The sequence below is a fragment of the Scophthalmus maximus genome, chromosome 10, assembly GCF_022379125.1.
Source record: "Scophthalmus maximus strain ysfricsl-2021 chromosome 10, ASM2237912v1, whole genome shotgun sequence".
NCBI classification, from domain to species: domain Eukaryota; kingdom Metazoa; phylum Chordata; class Actinopteri; order Pleuronectiformes; family Scophthalmidae; genus Scophthalmus; species Scophthalmus maximus.
The window spans coordinates 22,664,333-22,685,476 of record NC_061524.1 but is presented as its reverse complement, the minus strand read 5'-3'; the positions used below and the strand labels follow the sequence as shown (position 1 = coordinate 22,685,476).

Genomic DNA, 21,144 nt, shown 5'->3' with positions numbered 1-21,144 from the left:
ACATGGACTAGTGTTTTTCTTTTTGAGACAATATGTATCTGATTTTCACTATGTTGCATCAGTGAAGATAAAAAGGCAGTTCTTGAAGTTTGTTTTACGCTGGAGTTAAAGGACATATTCTGATCAAAGATAACTTTGAGATTCCTTACAGTGGTGCCGGAGGCCAGGGCAATGCCAGTTAAAATAGCAATAGCGTTAGAAAATGTGTGTCTGTGGTACAATAACCTCAGTCTTGTCTCAGTTTGATAGCAACTAATTGCAGGTCATCTTGGTCTTTATCTATTTAAGTCATTGGTTTCATTTGGCTTCATTAATAATTGGTTGTCATCTGCATAACAATGGAAGGTTGGGGTGGTTCCTAATATTGGTCCATGCTCAGAACCTTGTGGAACTCCATAATTAACATTGACTCTTGTTAACTGACCAATCAACAGACAAGATTAAAGTATAATTAGAATGGATGCGTGTCTGTGACACATTTAAAAAATACCAAAACATTTTTTTACAACAGGTTAATTGTTACAAGTGCAAATTAGAGCATAGAAAATGAGGATACACACCTCCTCACAAACCTGCAGCGCTGTTATGAACTGATGAAAACAGAATTAAACCTACACAGTGTTTCCTATTAAAGGTGACAAATTGTGCAAAAATCACTTCTTCACAGTTTGTGCAGTCCACAAACTGTGAAATAGAGCCTGGCTCTGAACCACTAAAAAATCAGATTTCCCCCTTATTGTGATTTCACAGAAGGGCTCTTTTGGGGTAACCCCGCCTGCAATCTAAGAATCTCCACATTTCTGATGAAGGGGCGTGACATTTCAAGTTTTGATTCGTTGCTCTCGCTAGATGTAGATCTATCCAATTGTGTCCAGAGGCATTTTGGTCTGCATCCGTTGGTAACGTATCTTGTAAATCGAAAATTAACCGAGAGGTACCAGACTAATACGCATTTGAGAATTAGTGTGGCTACGCCAGGATATGCAGGCAGAGCTAAGCAGAAAGAGCTCCCATTTACTAGAATAAACCTTCTTTCTGAGTCTTTATGAATTGAAATTGGTGTTAAAATTCTATGTAAAATGTACTACAACAGAAACTTTTTCTACCAGATTGGTGTGAAGAGTAAAAATAAAAACCCCATAATGTACAGTATGTATTTACATACTGTATAAGAAAAGTGAATGTGGTCATACTTAAACCTTTGTATGAGGGATAGTTAGAATTTAAAAGTACAGCATTGTCAACACCATGGTCTTTAAGCATTGTGATAGAGAATTGGTGCTGAAATATTTAAGATAAGACTTAGATTACATGTTGCTCTTATTCTTTAAGTGGGATCTCTGGGGAACAGTGGGATCTGCGTTGGTATAACTGAACACATAACAGAGCAAAAAATTAACTGAGCCGGTAATGATAACCGATCAGTCTTTTGGGACAGGGTCCCTGGCTGCAAAACAGAACAGGCAGCATTGCGAACAGCGGTGATATGTTTTGCTTAGACATAAAGCCAAGCAGAACAGAGAGTTTATTAGTTCAGATCTCAGGCTCCTGCGGAACCTCGAAATAAGCAAAGAAAGTTAACAGCTTTGTGGCCTCCAAACTGTTAAAGTGGTCATGTAGTGCTTCCTATATAATGTTTAATGGGTGGAAGGGAGAGAGAGAGTGGAGATGCTCACTGAAATACGTAGTGCCAAAAAAGAAGGATTTTAATGCACACTTCGTCCGACCACATTGACAGTAAACGTCAAAAGTAAACCACGTTTTTGTTTATTTCCTCGACAAGATGTATTTATTACCTCTGTCAAGGACGTAATCTTCCCGGCCCTTTCCGTGTGTTTGTTTTTGTCAGTCGGTTTACACAAAAACAACTTAACGGATTTCCACGAAACTTTGTGGAAGGATGGAACATGGGCCAAGAAAGAATTTGTCTTTAACATTATGGGACTGGGTGCTTTTTTTTTTTTTTTACATTTTAACCAATTTCCCATGGAATAATTCATGGATCTTGATTAAAAAAATCTGGCATATTTTGGGGACTATGAGTGCGTGCAACTTGGTGCTGCTTGTTTGAATAAAAGGGGACTGTTAAGGGTGGGCGATATGGCCACAAGATAATATCACGATCTTTTGGGATAGATTCACAATCCACGATCTGAATCACAATTTGTCTCACCATCTAGGCTACCCCCCCCCCCCCCCCATATTTTATGTATTATGGTTAAACTTTGCAATTAATCCGCAAATCACATGCGATCCGTTACATTTTACATCGACCACTCTAATTCACAGTCACACATTCACACACACATTCATGCTGTGCTGCTATACATATATATTTCAATCACACCATATATTTAGGGTAGTGTGTCTTTCCCAAGGACACTTCAGCACATTGACTGGAGGAGTCGGGGATTGAACCACCAACCTTCTGATATGAGAGAGAGGGAACAAAGAAAAAGACCAAAGGAGACAGAGGACGGATAGGGGTTATTATGTAGGAGAATGAAGAAGAGAGTGAAAGTGCTGCGAGACAGCAAGAGGGCGGATTAATCCATGAGTGGAAGAAACTCCCAGAATACCAATGGTGAAACACAGGCTGCTGGGAGACAAGGGCCGTTAACCAATCAAGGAGCATCCCGGTTTATACTGAATGCCATGGAAACTGGCCTCCTTTAAACATTGTCAGCTGTAATCACAGAGCCAAGTCGCTTGGCTATTTGTTGCTTCTCTGCCTCTCTGTCAGGTTTTTGATAAGAGTATTGAAAACTGCCTCACTGCCGTCTGCCATTCCATGCTGACTGACAATTTTAGGCCTTTCAGTCGTGTCAAGTGTTAATTAACACAAGCACATTTATTTGCCATCCAATGTTTCATAACCTGGAAGCTGTCAGGAGGCAGAAGGTGAACAGCCATACCACGGATACCAACCTGGTGCTCAATACTGTTGAGAAGGTCCAGTAAGATGGTACATTTCCTGAATCAAGACACAGAAGAAGGTCATTTGAAAGTTCAAGCAGAGCATACTTTGTGACTCAAAGGGAAATGTACAGTATGGTCCCAGTGTGTGACTTCTTCCTTGTCTCTTGTGTTTGAACTCACCAGGAACGTCTGCTGCTCTCCATCCTCCCAAAGCACATAGCTGACGAGATGCTTCAGGACATGAAGAAGGAGCCCAGTCAAAAAGAGATGCAGCAGTTCAACACCATGTACATGTACAGACATGAAAATGTCAGGTAACATGGTACCTCTGTTGGCTTGTGACATCCTGGGTGCAGTATGTCTGACTGGCAAGTCACCACCAGAGCTAGTTGCTTTATTGCCTCTTGTGTTCATTGGTAATGTGAATATCATCTGGTTGATGTTTTGATTGTGTATTTAGAGGGATGCTTCTCACAATGGGGTGTTGTTATCTACAGAAACCTATTGAGAGGGTTTCAGAAGCCCTGCAGCAAAGTTGATGAGTTACACTACTAATAACACAATACTGATATAAAATCGAACTATCACTAACCAATCTTATGCAGATCTTTTGTAAATTCTAACCGCAGTGTTTCCCCTACATGCATTCAGCAGCGGTAGATTGAGCTCTGTCTTATCTATGGCTGTGAAAAGAAACCTGGTATTAAAGGGGCTACATTTTGAAAGATCGTAGTATCAATGAGCTCCGACGTTATCGGTGCTGCTAACGGTATTGAAGAAATGAATACATTCATCTCTGTTGAATTTCCATGTGACAATGAGTGAATCGTTCGGTCATCTGGTTGTACTTCACCAAAATCAATGGAGAAAATGATTATTGCCACACAAGTGTAACACATGTTTTGCAAGTAAAGGCAGTAACATTGAAACATTTAGTGAAAGTGAATGTACACTCTACGTCAGTCTAAGTCAAAGTCAAGCCAAAAGCCCCTTCACAGCTGCAGCTTGTGGGAGGATGACTGAGGAGAGGGTAAATCTGTGCCACCTCGCTGTGACCCAGTTCATAGTGAAAGGCGTACAACCCTCTCTGTTGTGTTACTTTTTTTATTTGCCATGTCCCATTACTCAACACACAACATCATGTACTGTACTTTATATTAGTTATTTGTTCAAAATAGTGCAAATAACTGTAAACCTATCCTTTAAAGCCTTGTTTGGACAAAAAGTGTATTAGTTGGTTCCAAACTGTGTGTGCTGTCCAAAATTGGTGCTAACAAAGACAGGAAAAACCACAAGCTAATTTGTACCTGAAGCCTCACCATCCAATAAACTCTCGCCAGCAATTAGGCTTGTCCTGTGGGCGAGTAGCGAGGTACTCTCAGGGAAACACCCACTATTTGCAGTGTTAATAACACATTGCATGTTGTCTGATTGACACAGTTGACAATTAGGGATTTTAACTGATGAATGTAACTTATCTCCCTGGCTACAAACATTCCATACTGGCAGATTTATGTGAATTTATTTAAACAAGACTATTGGTTATTTGTGTGGTGTTTATTTATTTAAATAGTATATATACCCTCTGTTTGCAATTACTACAGAAGGAAGCTTGAACAATTATTTAACCTCAACTCAAATTCTTTCCTAATTTAAATTATGATATAGCAGATATATCAATATTGAGAAAAAATATTGTGATAAAGAGGCAATAATGACTTAATTGTCTCCTCTGACATCTACTAGTGTAGGATGCCTCTGATTTACATTCAATTTCAGTTCGCCACACAAAACGCAAATACTTTATCCCGTCTGAAGTCTATGTCTTAAACAAAATATCACATGCACCAAGAGCATAAATAAACACTTTAAACTGTGAAAATCAACTATGTTCACTGTGTCTACAGCACCTGCTACCGTTTGATTCTCAGCTGATTGAGATTCAGTGTCATACTTGCTACCTCCTGGGCTGCCTGCACAACATGTCAGTGGGGTTCCCCACCCTTATAACCAAGTAACAGGCAGCCTACTAGGTCAACTAAATGGAGTGTAGCCAGTCTTCATTCAAGATTCATGAGTTTTCCAGAAATCAACCACTGCTCTGAGGTTGTAGGTTTGTCACATCTTCAAGCTCAGATTAGTAACAATATGACATGTTGAAACAGTGAACATGTGCATGGAGGCTTCTGGTATGTGGATATGGAGTCGTGTTAGTATTAATTCATAGTCTTGTTCTCAGTATTCTGTTTGCAGACATCGTAGGCTTCACCCAGCTGTCGTCGTCCTGCAGCGCTCAGGAGCTGGTCAAGCTGCTCAATGAGCTCTTTGCACGCTTTGACAAACTGGCTGCAGTGAGTTTCACACTGTTACCTAACAGCAGTAATCTAATTACATTTACATGTTCAAGTTGACATGAATATGCATGGTTACATATAAAGATTGTGTGTGTGGGTGTATTCGTCCTTATCCCCACGTCTGACTCTGCTATCTATGAAATCCTGTATGAAGATTGAGCTAGAGCTGTCGTGATACCCCGGTATTGATGTTAATCTTAATATTTAAAAAAATAATTATTGGTATCCTGTTAATAATACACAAAAGATAATTTGTGTATATATCAATCCAGTGCCACAATCATTTCAGTTTCTTTCCATTGTGATGATCAGTATCTGGTTCACACATCAACATGGTGAGTATTTGTCATGAGGGTAGCTGCTATAGGTTAGTGGGTTACACTACTAACTTTGCTCCAGAAGATTGGGGTTTGATTCCAAGTCTGGCATCAGAACAATTAATGTAATGTAATCTCAGTGTAGAATAAATAATTAGAACTATTGTGCTGAGCAAAACTGCTCTATCTTTTTAAGTATTTTGTTGTTTTTCCAGCATAATTAATTTGCCAAAAATAATTTCAAACATACAATAAACAATATTAAAGATGAAATTGGCTTATAGTATTATTATTTTATTATTTTCCAAACTCTAGATATATTGTGAATATAATGTTATCGTGAATTATTTCTGATATCGTGACAGCCCTAGATCGAACATTATAAATCATTATCAGTTATCATAAATAATATCTACTTTTTTAAAACATATTTGTAAATAAAACTTCCTAACAAATGTACTGATCCCATGTCAGTGCTCTCTTTTTCAATTCACATTTAACATCTGTGAACCTCTCTGTATAGCAGTGGTCAAGACACATTTATCTATGTGTAACGTATCGTGAGGATGGGAGCCGGGAGATAATTAGCGTTTGTTTCAGAACAAGGCCTGCAACCCTAGCCCTGACTGAAAACATCATCCAATTCAATGAACACCTTTTGAATGCTCATTTGACTTCCTGAGAAGCCTGGGTATCCTCAAATCTGTTTCTCCAACTTGACTTCCTGGATCCCAAATCATTTCTCAGCAGCTCGCCCCTACCAACACAGTTCTCTTTATCCGGGGACTGATTTCTGTCTGAACACCTGCTAAAATGCAGTGATTGTGAGGCTTGTGAAGGAAGTGATGAGTAACAGTAGTAGTTTAACAATGTTGCAGATACCCCATCCTATTCTTGTATTTCTCTCATTAAACTTTATCTACCTTTCAGAAATATCACCAGCTAAGGATCAAGATCCTAGGAGACTGCTACTACTGTATTTGTGGGCTACCAGACTACAGGGATGATCACGCTGCGAGCTCCATCATGATGGGCCTGGCCATGGTGGAGGCTATCTCGTGAGTACAGGGATGAAGGGGTCAGGGGCTGGAGAAAGCAGCCTGAGATGTGGTCTGGTTTGGTTTTGAAGATCTGTCAAGGTTGATTTAATTTTGATGCAATGCAGTGGGTCAGTTGCTTGGTCCACAATGTTGAATCGATCACTCTGGTGGACTGTTATTGCCCCACTCTGCATTACATCTGTAAAATAAAGTGAACTGAAGACTGTTTGATACTGAGAGGTCATGGAGAGCAAATTGGTTGTGATGCAGTTTATTCAGACTGCACATGCAGTGCATGATGTGTCCCTTGTTGCTCTAAAGGAGATATATCAGAAAGGGTGAGAATATATTTGTGGTGTCATGGTAGTCAAGACTTTGAAGCGGTGGTATCTCCTGCTGCTATTATTTATTGCAGTTGTTGTTTAAACCAATAACAGGTACGTCAGAGAGAAAACCCAAACAGATGTTGACATGCGGGTCGGAGTGCACAGCGGCACCGTCCTCGGAGGAGTGCTGGGTCAGAAACGCTGGCAGTACGACGTCTGGTCCACTGATGTCACTGTGGCCAACAAAATGGAGGCAGGAGGGATACCAGGGTAAGAACAGACATGAACCAAGAATATTGTTTTTATTGGGGGTGGGAAAGCAGTCTGTTTCTCTTTTATGTATGTTTGTCTATCCATATGTTTAAAAAGCCAATAAACATATATGTACTCCCATCACTTTTTCAAAATAATTTACAAAGATATTTCAATCCACTTCTGGTACAATATTTATGTCATTAGAGCATCTTCTAAATGATGTGTGTTACTTTCTGTCCATTTATTTTGGTCCCTGAGAGGTTCTATTCTGTTAAAAAAAACACACAAAAAAAGTTAAATGGAGATGCTAAAACATGTACGTACAAACATACATATATACATACACATAGATTCATGTTATTGTGCTTGATATATTTTGTTGATTTCATGCTATGTAAGTTTTATGGCATAAAAGAACATTTACACTTTGTGTAGTGACATTTTAAATTTTCTGATGTTCTGTTCTGCAAACATAAACCTCATTTTCAAGTACCGTATCAATACTGGTCTAATCACGGCCTGACCTGTCTAATCTGAAACCCCTCTGTATATGTGGACCAGTCGCGTCCACATCTCACAGAGCACCATGGAGTGTCTAAATGGGGAGTTTGATGTGGAGCCAGGGAACGGAGGTGACCGCTGTGACTACCTTAGGGAGAGGGGCATCGAGACCTACCTGGTGGTTGTTCCTAAAGGACCTGTAGGGAAGAGTGGCATCAGCGGTGTAGTGAGTCAAACCTGCCACACACCCAGATATTTGGATATTCAAATGTTTGGCTCAAATTCAGCTAACTGATGCACAGGGATAGTGGTGAAATCTTGCATGTAAAGTCGCATTTGAATTTGTTCTGTTACTGACAAATGTAAAATCCATATATTATTCATGAATGTAAAAAGGAGGAGAGAAAAGTCTCTCACTTTTTCATAGTAATCACTCAGTACTTTCTGTTTGCTTGTCTCACATTAGAAGCTATCTGTAACCTCTTCCAATGGAAACTCACCGCTGTTAATCAACACCACAGAGTGCAACGGCAGTGCTAACACAGCCTGCACCACACCTGAGGAGCCAGAAGAATTGGATACAAGGGTAACAAATGACTCAGGCCCTGTTCACACCTGGTGTTAACATCTGTCTCGAGAGATCTGATCACGTGGACAGCTCTATGTTCATTTCATCAGAATGTGTATCCACGAGTCGCAGTGATAACTTGTGATCAGATCTCATTTCCCTGCTCTATGTTATGTTGTATTTAGCCCTGATGAATATATGGGTCTGTTGTCAAGAGCCAGGAGGGGCTGAGTTAATCAGTGCTCTGCGTGTAGCTTTACAATTAAGAGTTTACCCATTTGAAGGAAAAAGGAAAATAAATATGTTGTGCTCAGTGTTAATAATGTGTCTTTATATAAATCAACATATGTGAAATAAGTGTAAAATATTTTTGATTCACTATGCCATAGCAGGTAAGAGGACATCAGCTGAGTAGGCGGTGCTTTAGTGTGATCCAGGACACATTAACGTTCAAACTGCCAAAAGATTGAGGACACATGCATCCCAGACCACCTCCCAATGTGGTCCGAGTGATTGGATTGGTCCACACCTGAAATGAACACTTGTGATAGGATCATTCAAGATGGATTTAATACTAGGTCTGAACGGGGTCTTGGAGTAGAATGTAACGTAACAAGAATCCCAATTATACTTTTTACCACTGACAATTCAGAAGCACAAAATCATCAGAATAAATATTTGTAAAGGTTGAGCATGTAATACATGTAGAGCCTGTTCACAACAGCATTTATTTGAGGGAAGTCATGGAGCAGTTATTTTTGGTGGAGTTCATCAGATTAGTGCATCTGCTTGTAAAAGTAAAGTAAATCTTCACAGACCTTTGCACTGGGTTCAACTTTGTTGACATGATGCATTAATTTGTGCTGTTGACTAGTTTCAAATTATCTTGACCAGCACCACTTTCATTAATGTTGGCTCGATAGTTGTTCTAAACAATGTGATCGTTTCTTTTTCTTTTTTTCTTGGGAATTGAGGTGGTGAATCCATCTTTCCCTAACCCTCGGAGAAGGCTCCGGCTGCGAGACCTGGCTGAGAGGGTGATCGATGCTCAGGAGAATGAACAGGAGCTCAACAAACTGCTCAACGAGGCTCTGCTGGAGAGAGAGACTGTCCAGGCGTAAGTGAACGCCCCATTTAGAGGATTCTAAAAAGCCTCAATTATACTGCTGGGATTACTTGAGGTGGTCAGGGGAACTGACCTTGACACACTGATACGGGATCATTCCTTCTGCCTGGTTAGTTATGATACATTGCTTTACAGTAAAAGACAAATTAGAGACCAGGGTGGAAACAGTTGATAACTTTCATCTCAAACTAATACTGCTTCAAATATAACCCCTCCACCATGTTGCTCTCTGAGAAACCTTTCTCTGCTTTTTACGTGTTGGATCAGATTTCAATCTCATTTTTTAAGAAAAGTACAATACTTAGATTTTGAGCTTGTTATGGCTTTGTTGTAATTTTACAACATTGGATGAGGTTGGTAGTCAAAACAGCATGTGCACTTTCCGCATGGGTGCATTGCACCTTCCAGCCAAGAGGTCACCTGTACCCAAGCAGATGTACGTAAAGACATGATTAAACGTTTCTCAGTGAAGACAAACAGAGGACACTGCAGATACTACAATAAAGGATTCACTAACACACTATGAAGCAATTGCAATGTGCGTATCTGGTTTTTCAGAGGAAAATAACTGTCTTTGGGACTATCAAAGCCAATGAACTTGGCTGAACAGTATTTTTATGACGAAGCATTCAGTTTTGTAAGTCATATGTTATTTTGTTTTATTAAAAAATATTGTTCATAAAAATCTAACTGTGATTAAAGATGTTTACTGTTATGGGGCTTTGTAAGCAATCCACATTACAGAAATACAGAAATTCTGCTCCTTAATACTACGTTATATTATTATCACATTTCCCTAAAAACTTACTAAATATGAAAATTTTTAAAACCTTAAATTTCTGCACCAGAGGCCTCCTACAACAACGACTTTCAACAACATCTTTTTGGGGTTTTACAGGGTAAATGGATTCTTTCTTGACCTGTGATCAATCCTTCCATCAAGTTTCGTAGAAATCCATTCAGTAGATTTTGCTTTATCCTGCTGACAAACTAACAGACAGGGGTGAAAACATAACCTTCTCAAGACAAGTAACAAATCAATTTCACATGTCCTGTCAAATCTGCCTTGTGTTCACCACAGTGTCAGGGGCATGTAGTGTTTTCAGTGATGTGGTATTATATTCTAGTCTGAGATTTCCCAATACATAACTGCAACGATACACACCATGTTGCTGTAAAATTTTACCATAGATGACGTAATACCAATATTTCACATATGATGTAAGTGCTGAGGTGTCATTGTGTCATCAGTTTGAAGGGGAAGCACACCAACCGGCTCTCCCTGAGGTTTGTGGATCCAGATCTGGAGACTCGTTACTCTGTGGAGAAGGAGAAACAAAGTGGAGCTGCCTTTTGCTGCTCCTGTGTGGTCCTTCTCTTCACTGCAGCCATGGAGGCACTCATAGACCCTTGGTCAGTGCACAAGTCCAGCACCAATCTCCTCATTCCTATTCCTATATAAATACAAATTGCAGTTTGAGATGTTGTACCCATTTGTATTTGTTGAAAAGCTTACAGAAAATGAACCGACAACTTCAGAAGCCACGTGGACTGACAGGGTAGTGTAATGTAACAGGATTTTAGACAGAGATGAAAACAAATACAACAAAAAGAATGACATTGTTTCAGTTTAGCTGAAATTGTGTAGTGAATGACGTGTGCCAGAAAGGGAGGTAGAACATTACAGTGAGTTATTGCACCTGTGGGACGGTGTGTTTAGTATTGAAAGTGGCTCTGTGTTGCTCTAAAGCAACACTATGTATGTGAATTATACTTCCCACCTGTAGGGGGACCCCAAGTGTAGTCGAGAGCAATTCTTACATTGTGTTGCTTGAACACAGATGTTGTAGTCTGGACTTGTTGACTGCTGCTGTTGCTGTATATTTCTCTCAAGGTCTGTCTGTTTGTTCAACAGGTTAATTGCAAACTACATCACCTTTGCAGTGGGAGAAGTCCTGTTGCTCATCCTGACAATCTGCTCTCTGGCTGCCATCTTCCCTAGAGTGAGTTCTAACACATTTTTATTCCTTTACATCTGAATGTTAAAGGTTCAGTAGGTAGAATTTGTAAAAATATCTTTTGTCATATTTGATGAAACTGTCACTATATCGTGGTAATAATATGTTAGACAGATCATATGTGAAAGAATCTAGTTTCATTTAGCGACCCCTACTGCCTTTAATGCCATTTGCAAGAATCTACCGTGCCCAAAGAAAAATCACCAATCACAGCCATTGGGTGTCTCTCCGCTCTGTCAATCATCTGGGTACGTGCTGCGCAGTGCTGTTGAGTACTGTGCAAAACCTCACTCGCTTGGTCAAGATCAAGCTCACGTCTTAACAATGTGGAGCTAGCGGCAGAAGCGGAATTAGTTTGAAAACACCCCTGTGGCAGAGAAAGCATAACCCAAGCATAGAAAAAACTGCCCAGCATCCTTGCCAGTGACTGCATATACGACAAAGACCACAAGCTAAAACAAGCTAAAAAGAAGGAAGCAGATCGAGCAGAGATAAAACCTGTGTGAACATTGGAGCGGCGGTCCACAGATGAGAGAGCTGTGAGACCTAAAGGATTCACAAACGAGGCTTTCTGCTTGACCGGTAATTATCCCTGTTTCGTTTATCTTTTATTTTATTTTCCATTTTATTGTAGCTCTCTGCATACCGAATGTTGTAATCAGGCTTCTATTTGCTAGGGTCATAGTGCCGTGGTTAGCGCTTTTATTGCATAGTGGCTGAAAATATGTTTATAGTGTCCAAGCAGTCTTATTGATTTTGAGAGTTTTCCAGACATGTGTGCCGTTGTCTGTGCTCTCACGGCTAAATGCCCATCAGTGTCGTACTGTTTAGTTAGCATCACTATTTATCACCAAACGTAGCATCCCATGCTGTGCTAAATGCTATGAAGTTGTTGATATTCCAGGCTGTGGCTACAGTCACATTCAAGTACTGAATTTGCGAATGTATTTATTTATCATTGTCGTGCAGACTGTCAAATTATTTATATTTATGTGTGAGCGTAATGAGTGTGTGAGAGAGAGTGACTGAGCGAATGTGACGTGAAGCAGAGCTAACTGTAGCAGTACATTGACAGTAGTAGATGTACAGGGCCGGTTATAGTCTGTCAATAACGCAGCAGCGTCTAAAGAGAAAGCTGAAGTTCCCATGTGTTGTTTACACACTGTTAGTTTCAGTGTCGAAAAAGTGAAAGCCGTTTGTCTCAAAACAAGACTCTACTTTGGCCATGGAGAAAAGTACAATGCACATTTCCCCTGCTTTGAACAGCATGTAATTATACATTTTGTCCGACTCTGATGATCATGACCACAGATTATGTACGCAAATGCCCGTTTTACAATTTTTGGCAAGTTGGTTACAACCATCATGTCCACAGACCACCCAAAAGAAGACCTGACGGCTCTATACATATTAAAAGGATAAGAAAAGTTTTAAGGGATTATTGGTTTGTGGTTGATTCCATGTCAGTGTTATGTTGTTGTTAAATAAGTGAATATTTACGCATGCTTTGTTTTTCTGAGATTCGTATTTTCTATTTCTTTGATAAATAGGTGTTAGAAGATGAAAAAATATTATTTTATTGTCTTGAATTAGCATCCAGATGAATCAGAAAACAAATCCTGCAACTATGTTAAAACATCAAAGTTGTAGATCCAAATACATAAGTCTACCTGAGTATTATAAATATTCAACACATACTTCTCAGGGACCAAGGTCATCTTATCTATGGCAAGCCAAAACAATCTGAGAGCAGCTGAAGTCTCACTCGAGGTGTCATGGTCGCGGGGAGATGATGACATTACTCAAAGCTAAATACACTACAGAGACTGGGGATGGGCAGACTATCTAGGGACGCCATACGGTCTTGTTGATCTGTGTAACGAACCGGAAGTCTCCTCAATATTTATCTCTTATAATAAATACTTCTGCTTAAGACATCCTTCAGTTTCCGTCTTCCTGAATCAGCATCCACTCTATTATATATTTGTAATGCCTTGAATTGTTTCAAAAAGTATATTGATGAAAAAATTATCTTCAAAAGTAATCTTCACATTGTTGTGTATTTATGCAATGACAAACCAATTACTTTCAAAAATACACTTTATTGCAAGGCAAATACTGAGGTTGCATGAATATTAAAATATAACTTTGAAACAAGTAAATGAATTTAAAAAAATGTATTGCACAGCACACTATTTACATTTAGCAAAGTCAACTGAAGCTACACTGAATAAAACCAGTGCAAGCAGTGGGTACCAACTGGCTCATCACAGGAAGATCAGCAATGTCTTCGGCTCCCAGGTCCCTGGGTGTCTGGCCAACACGCCGACCTCTGCCCTGTCTCCCACGACCCCTGCCCTGTGCCCCTCGTAGGTAACACCCTCTTCAGCTGTGTTTAGTTCCTCATTGGAGCCCAGTGTACCAGTCTCAAAGCTCTAATAATGTTATAAAATATACGTAAAAAGCGTCAATCATCCTGCAAAGCAACAAATTATGTATGTGAAGATGAAGCTGTTAATTTACAGGCCTGCCATGTAAAACGCATAAAACACTGACGATATTGTTTGCACAAAACGTCACAGGTAATAATGTGAGTCTGGTAACTATAAAACGTGTTATAGTCTACCAATGTCGACAGTAGTCCATGTTAGCTTCTTAACCGATGCGAACGCCATGTTACGTTCCTTGGCTTGGAGGGACCAGGAGTCGTTGGATTTTGAATTCCGCACTCCTCTCAATCCTACCAAATCATAGCGTCAAATCACAATATATATTATCTCACCTCACTTTACATAGTGAGATCGAGAGAAAAAAAACAATAATTCCCACAATGAGCATGCACGTGGCGACCTTGGAGAAAAAAAACTTTCAGATTTTTTTGACACTTACATTTTGACACTTGATATTTTCTTTTACAGGGGGTTGCAATTCTTGTGAGTTGGTATGTGAGATGGTATGTAGAAAAGTAAATCAAAACAAAATGTAATAAAAAAGAAGAGAAAGAAAAAAGAAAAACACATAAAACTGAAAACATAAAAATAAAAGCATACACAACTCCACATATTCAGTCCATTAGGGCTGAAGCGTTCCTCGAGTAATTCGAATAATTTGGTTACTAAAAATCATTGATGCAAAACTATTTGCTTGGAAGCTTCATTTCATCAATGTAACTAACGTTGTACTGATCACTGTGTTTCCTCACTGGTGATTATTACCGTCGCACAACAGGCTTCTGCTGTGGACACATGCAGTGATGATTTACGAGCAGGCGCGGATTAAAAATGAATGAAGAGAGCGTAAACAGTGAAACAGGCGGAATAAAACGACAGAAACTGTCCAAAGTTTGGGATAATTTTAAGATGATAAAAAACTAAAACTCGGTACAGAGAGTTCGGTACCATGCCGGTGCCATCCGGTCAGTCGTTGCCCTCGGAGCAGGCGAGCAGGAGTTGTGACGATGGAATAATCGGTAGAATACTGTATTACTACTGTATTATTATTATTATTGTAAATAATTGATAGCTGCAGCCCTAGAGTCCATTATACATAGTTACCAAAGAGGTTACCAGTTCTTTAAGTATAGGTGTATAGGTGTTCTCCCATTACCTCCTTTATTGGTGTCCACCTTTCTATAAAAACATCCTCCTGTAATTTTAGCATGTGTGTGCGTGTGTACGTGCCGTCATGGAAATCCAGATGTATTGATAGCCAGCCGACAGGCCAGTATCGACTGCTGCTGTCACAGGCTCCACTTTTCCCAGGTCCAACAACACGCACACAGTCAGTCGATCCCATGGGCTGAGTGAGAGCAGACACATTGAAAACTCTATAGTGCTCTATAGTGCTTATCAATATTAGGGCTGTGTGATTTGAACAAACTTATATCCCAATATAGGTCATGTCATATCTAGATTACACAATGTTTCCCATTATTTACCTAGAATGTGGTGGGTGGCCTGCCATAGTTTAACACACTCATCATAACTTGAGATCGCTAACGTGTTCTGCACCATTACCTCATTGTAGAACATCTTGCAGTGGTCTTTGTCTTGCTCTGTCTCTCTCACCCTCTCTCCATCAGCAGCACCGGCAGAAATTATGCGTCAGTGTGCTGTCAAAACCTCCAATGACATTTGCTGAAAAGGATTGTGTCCAACCACTTCCAAGCCTGAGCACTCATATGCTGCCACAACCTTTTCCTCTCCAGCCCGATTGAGCCTTTGCTTGAGATCCATCATAAGTGGGTGAGCTGCCAGGATACAAGAAAGCACGTGTTTCTATTATTCTGTCTCACTTTTGATGGACTTGACTTAGACTGGTAGAACTGTGCACTGCAATCCGGATCTTAGTATCACACTTCTCAATGGTGTCAGAAAGTATCTTGTTTCGTCATCAATTATAAATATATGCACTTGTAATTATGGAACTTAAATTATTTAACTTTTGAGTAAGATTAGCCTATAATTGTTGGTTGTATGTACCTGTTGAGGTGAAACAAAAGAGTGCATTTTGCATGATCTTGTGTGAAAGACCAGAGCAAGTATCATATATTAGTATCATATGTTTTGAACATTTAATTAGACATCATGAGTCACGATTAAAATGAACCTAAAGTACAGCTATTTATCAGCGTTATGGAAGTTTTAGGTATTTGAGACGGCTTGTTCTTTAGGTTATCTGACTCTCCAGATGTGAAAGAAAGGTAGAATTATTTTGCTGAGACCTGGTCACGCCTGAGTGGCTTACATTCAGTTACATTGCCATTTGAAGAAATGACAATTGTGTCATTGAAAATAAAATTGTTATAAAACAGTCCATTTGTATGTATGTCCAAAAAAATGCCAGGTGGAACCGTTGGCCCTTGGTCATTTTCACATGATCCAATCTTTGAAAAAAGTTTGGACACCCGTGCTTTTGAAGAGTTTTGAACGTCAGAGGCCTGTTAAACTGCTAATTTAGCTGTGGATGCAGCTAGCATAGCTTCCATCTCAGCTGTTGCTCCTGTTCCCCGAAAGCATGCTTTTCATTTAAAGCTGCTACTTGAGCAAGCAGCACAGCTCTGTCTGGCTCCACTTTGATTAGAACAACGGAGTCCCCTACTGGAGCCCCATGCAAGACTCCATTCAGGGTCTCCAAGACGGCTGAATACTCTGACCTGCTGCTTGGTGCATATGCCCAAACAACAGTCAAAGTTTTCTACCCCACCACCCGTAGGCGTAGGGAGGCAACCCTCTCGTCCACCGGTGTAAACTCCAACACAGCGGTGCTCAGCCGGGGGTTTGTGAGTCCCTGACCTTTACTGCCACCCGTGTGGCTGCGCACCCGACCCCAGCGGTTCTTCCTGCAAGTGGTGGGCCCACAGGATGGAGAGGGGGTAGGTGCCCTGTAGCTTTTTCGGGGTTGTGACCGGCCGGGCACCGTGGCAAACCCGGCCACCACTCGCTCGCCGACAAGCTCGCCACTTGGGCCTAGCTCCAGATGTGGGCCCTGGGGTTCCTCTTGGCAGAGTCTCCTTTTCTCTTCCAATTACATATTTATGAAATATAAATGCCATACATACATACATACAATAATTGCATTTAAAAATGTTCCCCTGAATTACTATATGTGTGTGTCTATACTCATCCTCTTTCTCTTACTCCTCAGCGGGAATCGGACCTTTCGTTTCTAATGACCTGCTTTGATTCCTCCTCTGTGGATCATTATCACAAGAAAATCACTCACAGTTATATCAGTTATAATCAGTCTTGTCAGGCCTCTTACCACATAATTGTCTGCTCGACCTATGACTGTTGAGGTGGTTTTCGTCGTCAGTTAACACATGAGACGGTTCTTTCTACCTGTGAGAAAGGGACACATTCTCCAGAGATTGGAGAGATTTGATTAACACACATTCTTCTGGTTTAAAATGTATAGATGAAACATGAAACCCCCACGATCTTTCCAGGAGTCTGTGGAGGAGCAGTAAATTTATTATTTTTAGCATTACTGTTAAATTCAATTCAATTCAATTAAATTTCATTTGTATAGCGCCATATCACAACATACATTGTCTCAAGGCACTTTACATAGTGAGGTCATTATTACAATATTACAGTGAAAACCCAACAATTCCCACAATGAGGAAACCACATGGCGACGGTGGAGAGAAAAAACTCCCTTTTAACAGGAAGAAATCTCTGACAGAACCAGACTCAGTTGCAGGTGGTCATCTGTCTCGACCGGTTGGGGTGAGGAGAGAAATGGGGAAGAGAGGAGAGGTGGGCAGAAAGAGGGTGGGAGGAGAGACAGTAGGAGAGAAGAGAGAGAGAGAGGACAGTTGTACAACCGTCGCTTTCATCTCTACCAGACTGATACTTATAATTAAAAAATACAATTATGTTGTTATTATTATTAGTGATGACAATAATAATAGAATACCAACAATAATAATGACGGGTTTGGGTCCTGCAGCGCTGGGGTCTAAGATACACTAGGAGAGATAGAAAACACAAACAGGGTTAGTGACATGTAATATAAACATATCGGGGGATAGAGGGGTTGTATAACAGTTGCTTTAATCTCTAACAGACTGATACTTATAATTAGGGAATACTGACACTTATAAATGCAATGATGTTATTAATAATAATGATAATAGCAATAATAATAATAATCATTACAGATACAATAGGGCTCTCGCCAGCAGTGCTGGCTCGGGCCCTAATAATGACGGGTTTGGATCCTGCAGCTCTGGGGTCAGAGATCTGCTAGGAGAGAGAGAAAACAGAGTTAGTGACATGTAATGTAAATACATGGGGGCAGAGAGAGAGAGAGAGAGAGAGAGGGAGAAGGAGAAGGAGAGAGCGGGAGAGAGAGAGAGCGGGAGAGGGAGAGAGATGCTCATGATATAAGTTCCCCCAGCAGTATAGGCCTATAGCAGCATAATAAAGAAATGGTTTATTAAACACCTGAGCAGCTCTAACTATAAGCTTTATCAAAGAGGAAGGTTTTAAGTTTAACTTTAAATGTAGAGAAGGTATCTGCCTCCCTGACACAAACTGGGAGCTGGTTCCAGAGGAGAGGAGCCTGGTGGCTGAAGGTTCTGCCTCCCATTATACTTTTACAGACTCTGGGAACCACAAGTAGTCCTGCGTTTACAGAGCGAAGTGATCTATTGGGATAATATGAAACTATGAGCTCTGTAAGATATGATGGAGCTTCATTATTAAGGGCTTTGTAGGTTAGGAGCAGGATTTTGAATTCTATTCTGAATTTTACAGGAAGCCAATGCAGAGATTCTAACACTGGAGAAATATGATCTCTTTTTGTAGTTCCTGTCAGAACTCGTGCTGCGGCATTTTGGATTAACTGGAGGCTTTTCACAGACTTATTGGGGCATCCTAGCAGTAATGAATTACAGTAGTCCAGTCTAGAAGTGACAAATGCATAGACTAGTTTTTCAGCATCCTTTTGAGATAGGATGTTTCTAATGTTCTTGATATTGCGCAGGTGAAAGAAGGCTGTCCTAGAGACTTGTTTTATGTGTGAGTCAAAGGACATGTCCTGGTCAAAGGTAACTCCAAGGTTTTGTCACAGTAGAGCTGGAGGCCAAGGTTATACCATCCAAGGTAACTATATGATCAGATAATGTTTCTCTGAGGTGTTTAGGGCCGAGTGAAATTACCTCGTTTTTTTTCTGAATTTAGAAGTAAAAAATGATAAGTCATCCAGGTCTTTATGTCTTTAAGACAGTCCTGAAGTTTGTCTACCTGATCAGTTTCATCTAGCTATCTATAGATAAATACAGCTGGGTATCATCAGCGTAGAAATGGAAATTGATGTTGTGTTTTCTTATAATATTGCCTAAAGGAAGGCTATATAAAGTGAAAAGTATCGGTCCCAGTACAGAATCTTGTGGTACTCCATGTCTCACTTTTGTATGAATGGAAGATTTGTTGTTAATGTTAACAAACTGAAATCTATCAGATAAGTACGACTTAAACCATTGTAGTGCTGTTCCTTTAATCCCAATGTGTTCTAGCCTCTGTAACAGAATTTTGTGATCGATGGTATCAAATGCAGCACTAAGATCTAATAGGACGAGAATAGAAACATGTCCACTGTCTGAGGCCATGAGAAGGTCGTTGGTAACGTTCAGTAGTGGTGTTTTTGTACCATGAAGATTTTTAAACCCTGACTGAAAGTCTTCAAGCAGACTATTCCTGTGTAAATAGTCACATAACTGGTTAGCAACAGTTTTTTCAAGGATTTTAGAGATAAAGGGGAGGTTTGATATGGGTCTATAGTTAGCTAAGATATCTGGGTCTAGAGTTGTTTTTTTGAGCAGAGGTTTAACTACTGCCACCTTAAAGGCCTTTGGTACATAGCCTGTTAATATAGATAAATTGATCTGATCTAAAATGGAGCTATTAATTAAAGGTAATACATCCTTAAATAGCCTTGATGGAATAGGATCTAAAAGACAGGTTGATGGCTTGGATGAAGTAACAAGTGAAGTCAGCTCAGCCAGATCTATAGGGGAGAAGCATTCTAAATATAAATTAGGCGATACTGTTGGTTCTGAGACTACTGAACTGGACAGTGTGTCTATGCTTTTAGTGGGAAGAAGCTGGTAAATCTTTTCTCTGATGGTAATAATCTTATTAGTAAAGAAGCTCAAGAAATCATTGCTACTTAGAGTTGGAGGAATAGACTGTTCAGTAGAGCTTTTATTCTCTGTCGGCCTGGCTACAGTGCTGAAGAGGAACCTGGGGTTGTTTTTATTTTCCTCTATTAGTGAAGAAAAATAGTTGGTTCTGGCATTTCGAAGGGCTTTCTTATATGTAATTAAACTTTCCAGTCGACGTGAGAATCATCTAGACTATTGGAACGCCACTTCCTTTCTAACCTACTTGACGTCTGTTTTAAAGCACATATCTGTGCATTAAACCATGGAGCTATCCTCCTCTGTTTGACTGTCTTCTTTTTCAGAGGGGCGATAGTGTCAAGTGTGGAAAGTAGTGAGACTGCTGCACTATCAACAACATCATCAATTTGTGTGGGAGTAAAGTTTTGATAACTATGTTGCACTGTATCGACACATGGCAGTGGAGTAAATAACGAAGGAACTTTTTCTTTGAATTTACTTAGAGTTTTCTGATAGACACCTGCTGTAATAGAACTTTTCTCCAAATTCAGTAAAATTAATAAAAGAGAATTCAAATGTAACTAAGTAGTGATCGGACAGAGGGATTTGAGGGAATATTATTAGATTGTCAATGTCTATGCCATATGTCAGAATGAGGTCAAGGGTGTGATTAAAACAGTGAGTGGGTTTGTTTACATGTTGAGTAAAACCAATTGAGTCTATGAGCGAATTAAAGGCAGAACTAAGACTGTCGTTGGCAACATCCACATGAATGTTGAAATCACCTACTATAATAACTTTAAGATGAAAGCCATGTCAAGTGCCAGGCAACGTCCCATCATAGTCAGACAGATTGTAAAAAAATGAACTACTTAATTTCTACTTTAATCTCTATTTTCAGAAATGGTTAAATATAATCTAATTAACTTCAACAGTAATGTTGGCTCTCCATAATGATCATTTGAGTCAAAACGCGTGCGTGCGTTTCAGCCTCCATATATTGGTCCGATTCGCAAGGTCGAAGAGCATATGCGTCTGCCAGTGTTTGGTTTTCGGGTGTTTAATAGACAAGAAATGCAGAACATCTCCTA

At 39.9% G+C, this 21,144-nt stretch overlaps 1 protein-coding gene across 2 annotated transcripts in view; it reads left to right on the top strand.

Moving 5' to 3' along the window:
• The window catches only part of adcy3a (adenylate cyclase 3a), a 50,966-nt gene that overhangs the window by 14,365 nt on the left and 15,457 nt on the right, over nt 1-21,144 (top strand). For both annotated transcript variants that reach the window (XM_035607500.2, XM_035607501.2), the window contains exons 4-12: nt 3,103-3,233; nt 5,159-5,270; nt 6,521-6,648; nt 7,068-7,226; nt 7,773-7,938; nt 8,179-8,298; nt 9,255-9,397; nt 10,658-10,819; nt 11,322-11,409. In XM_035607500.2, the coding sequence (XP_035463393.1) occupies nt 3,103-3,233; nt 5,159-5,270; nt 6,521-6,648; nt 7,068-7,226; nt 7,773-7,938; nt 8,179-8,298; nt 9,255-9,397; nt 10,658-10,819; nt 11,322-11,409 (1,209 nt within the window). The remainder of the gene's footprint in view (nt 1-3,102; nt 3,234-5,158; nt 5,271-6,520; nt 6,649-7,067; nt 7,227-7,772; nt 7,939-8,178; nt 8,299-9,254; nt 9,398-10,657; nt 10,820-11,321; nt 11,410-21,144) is intronic.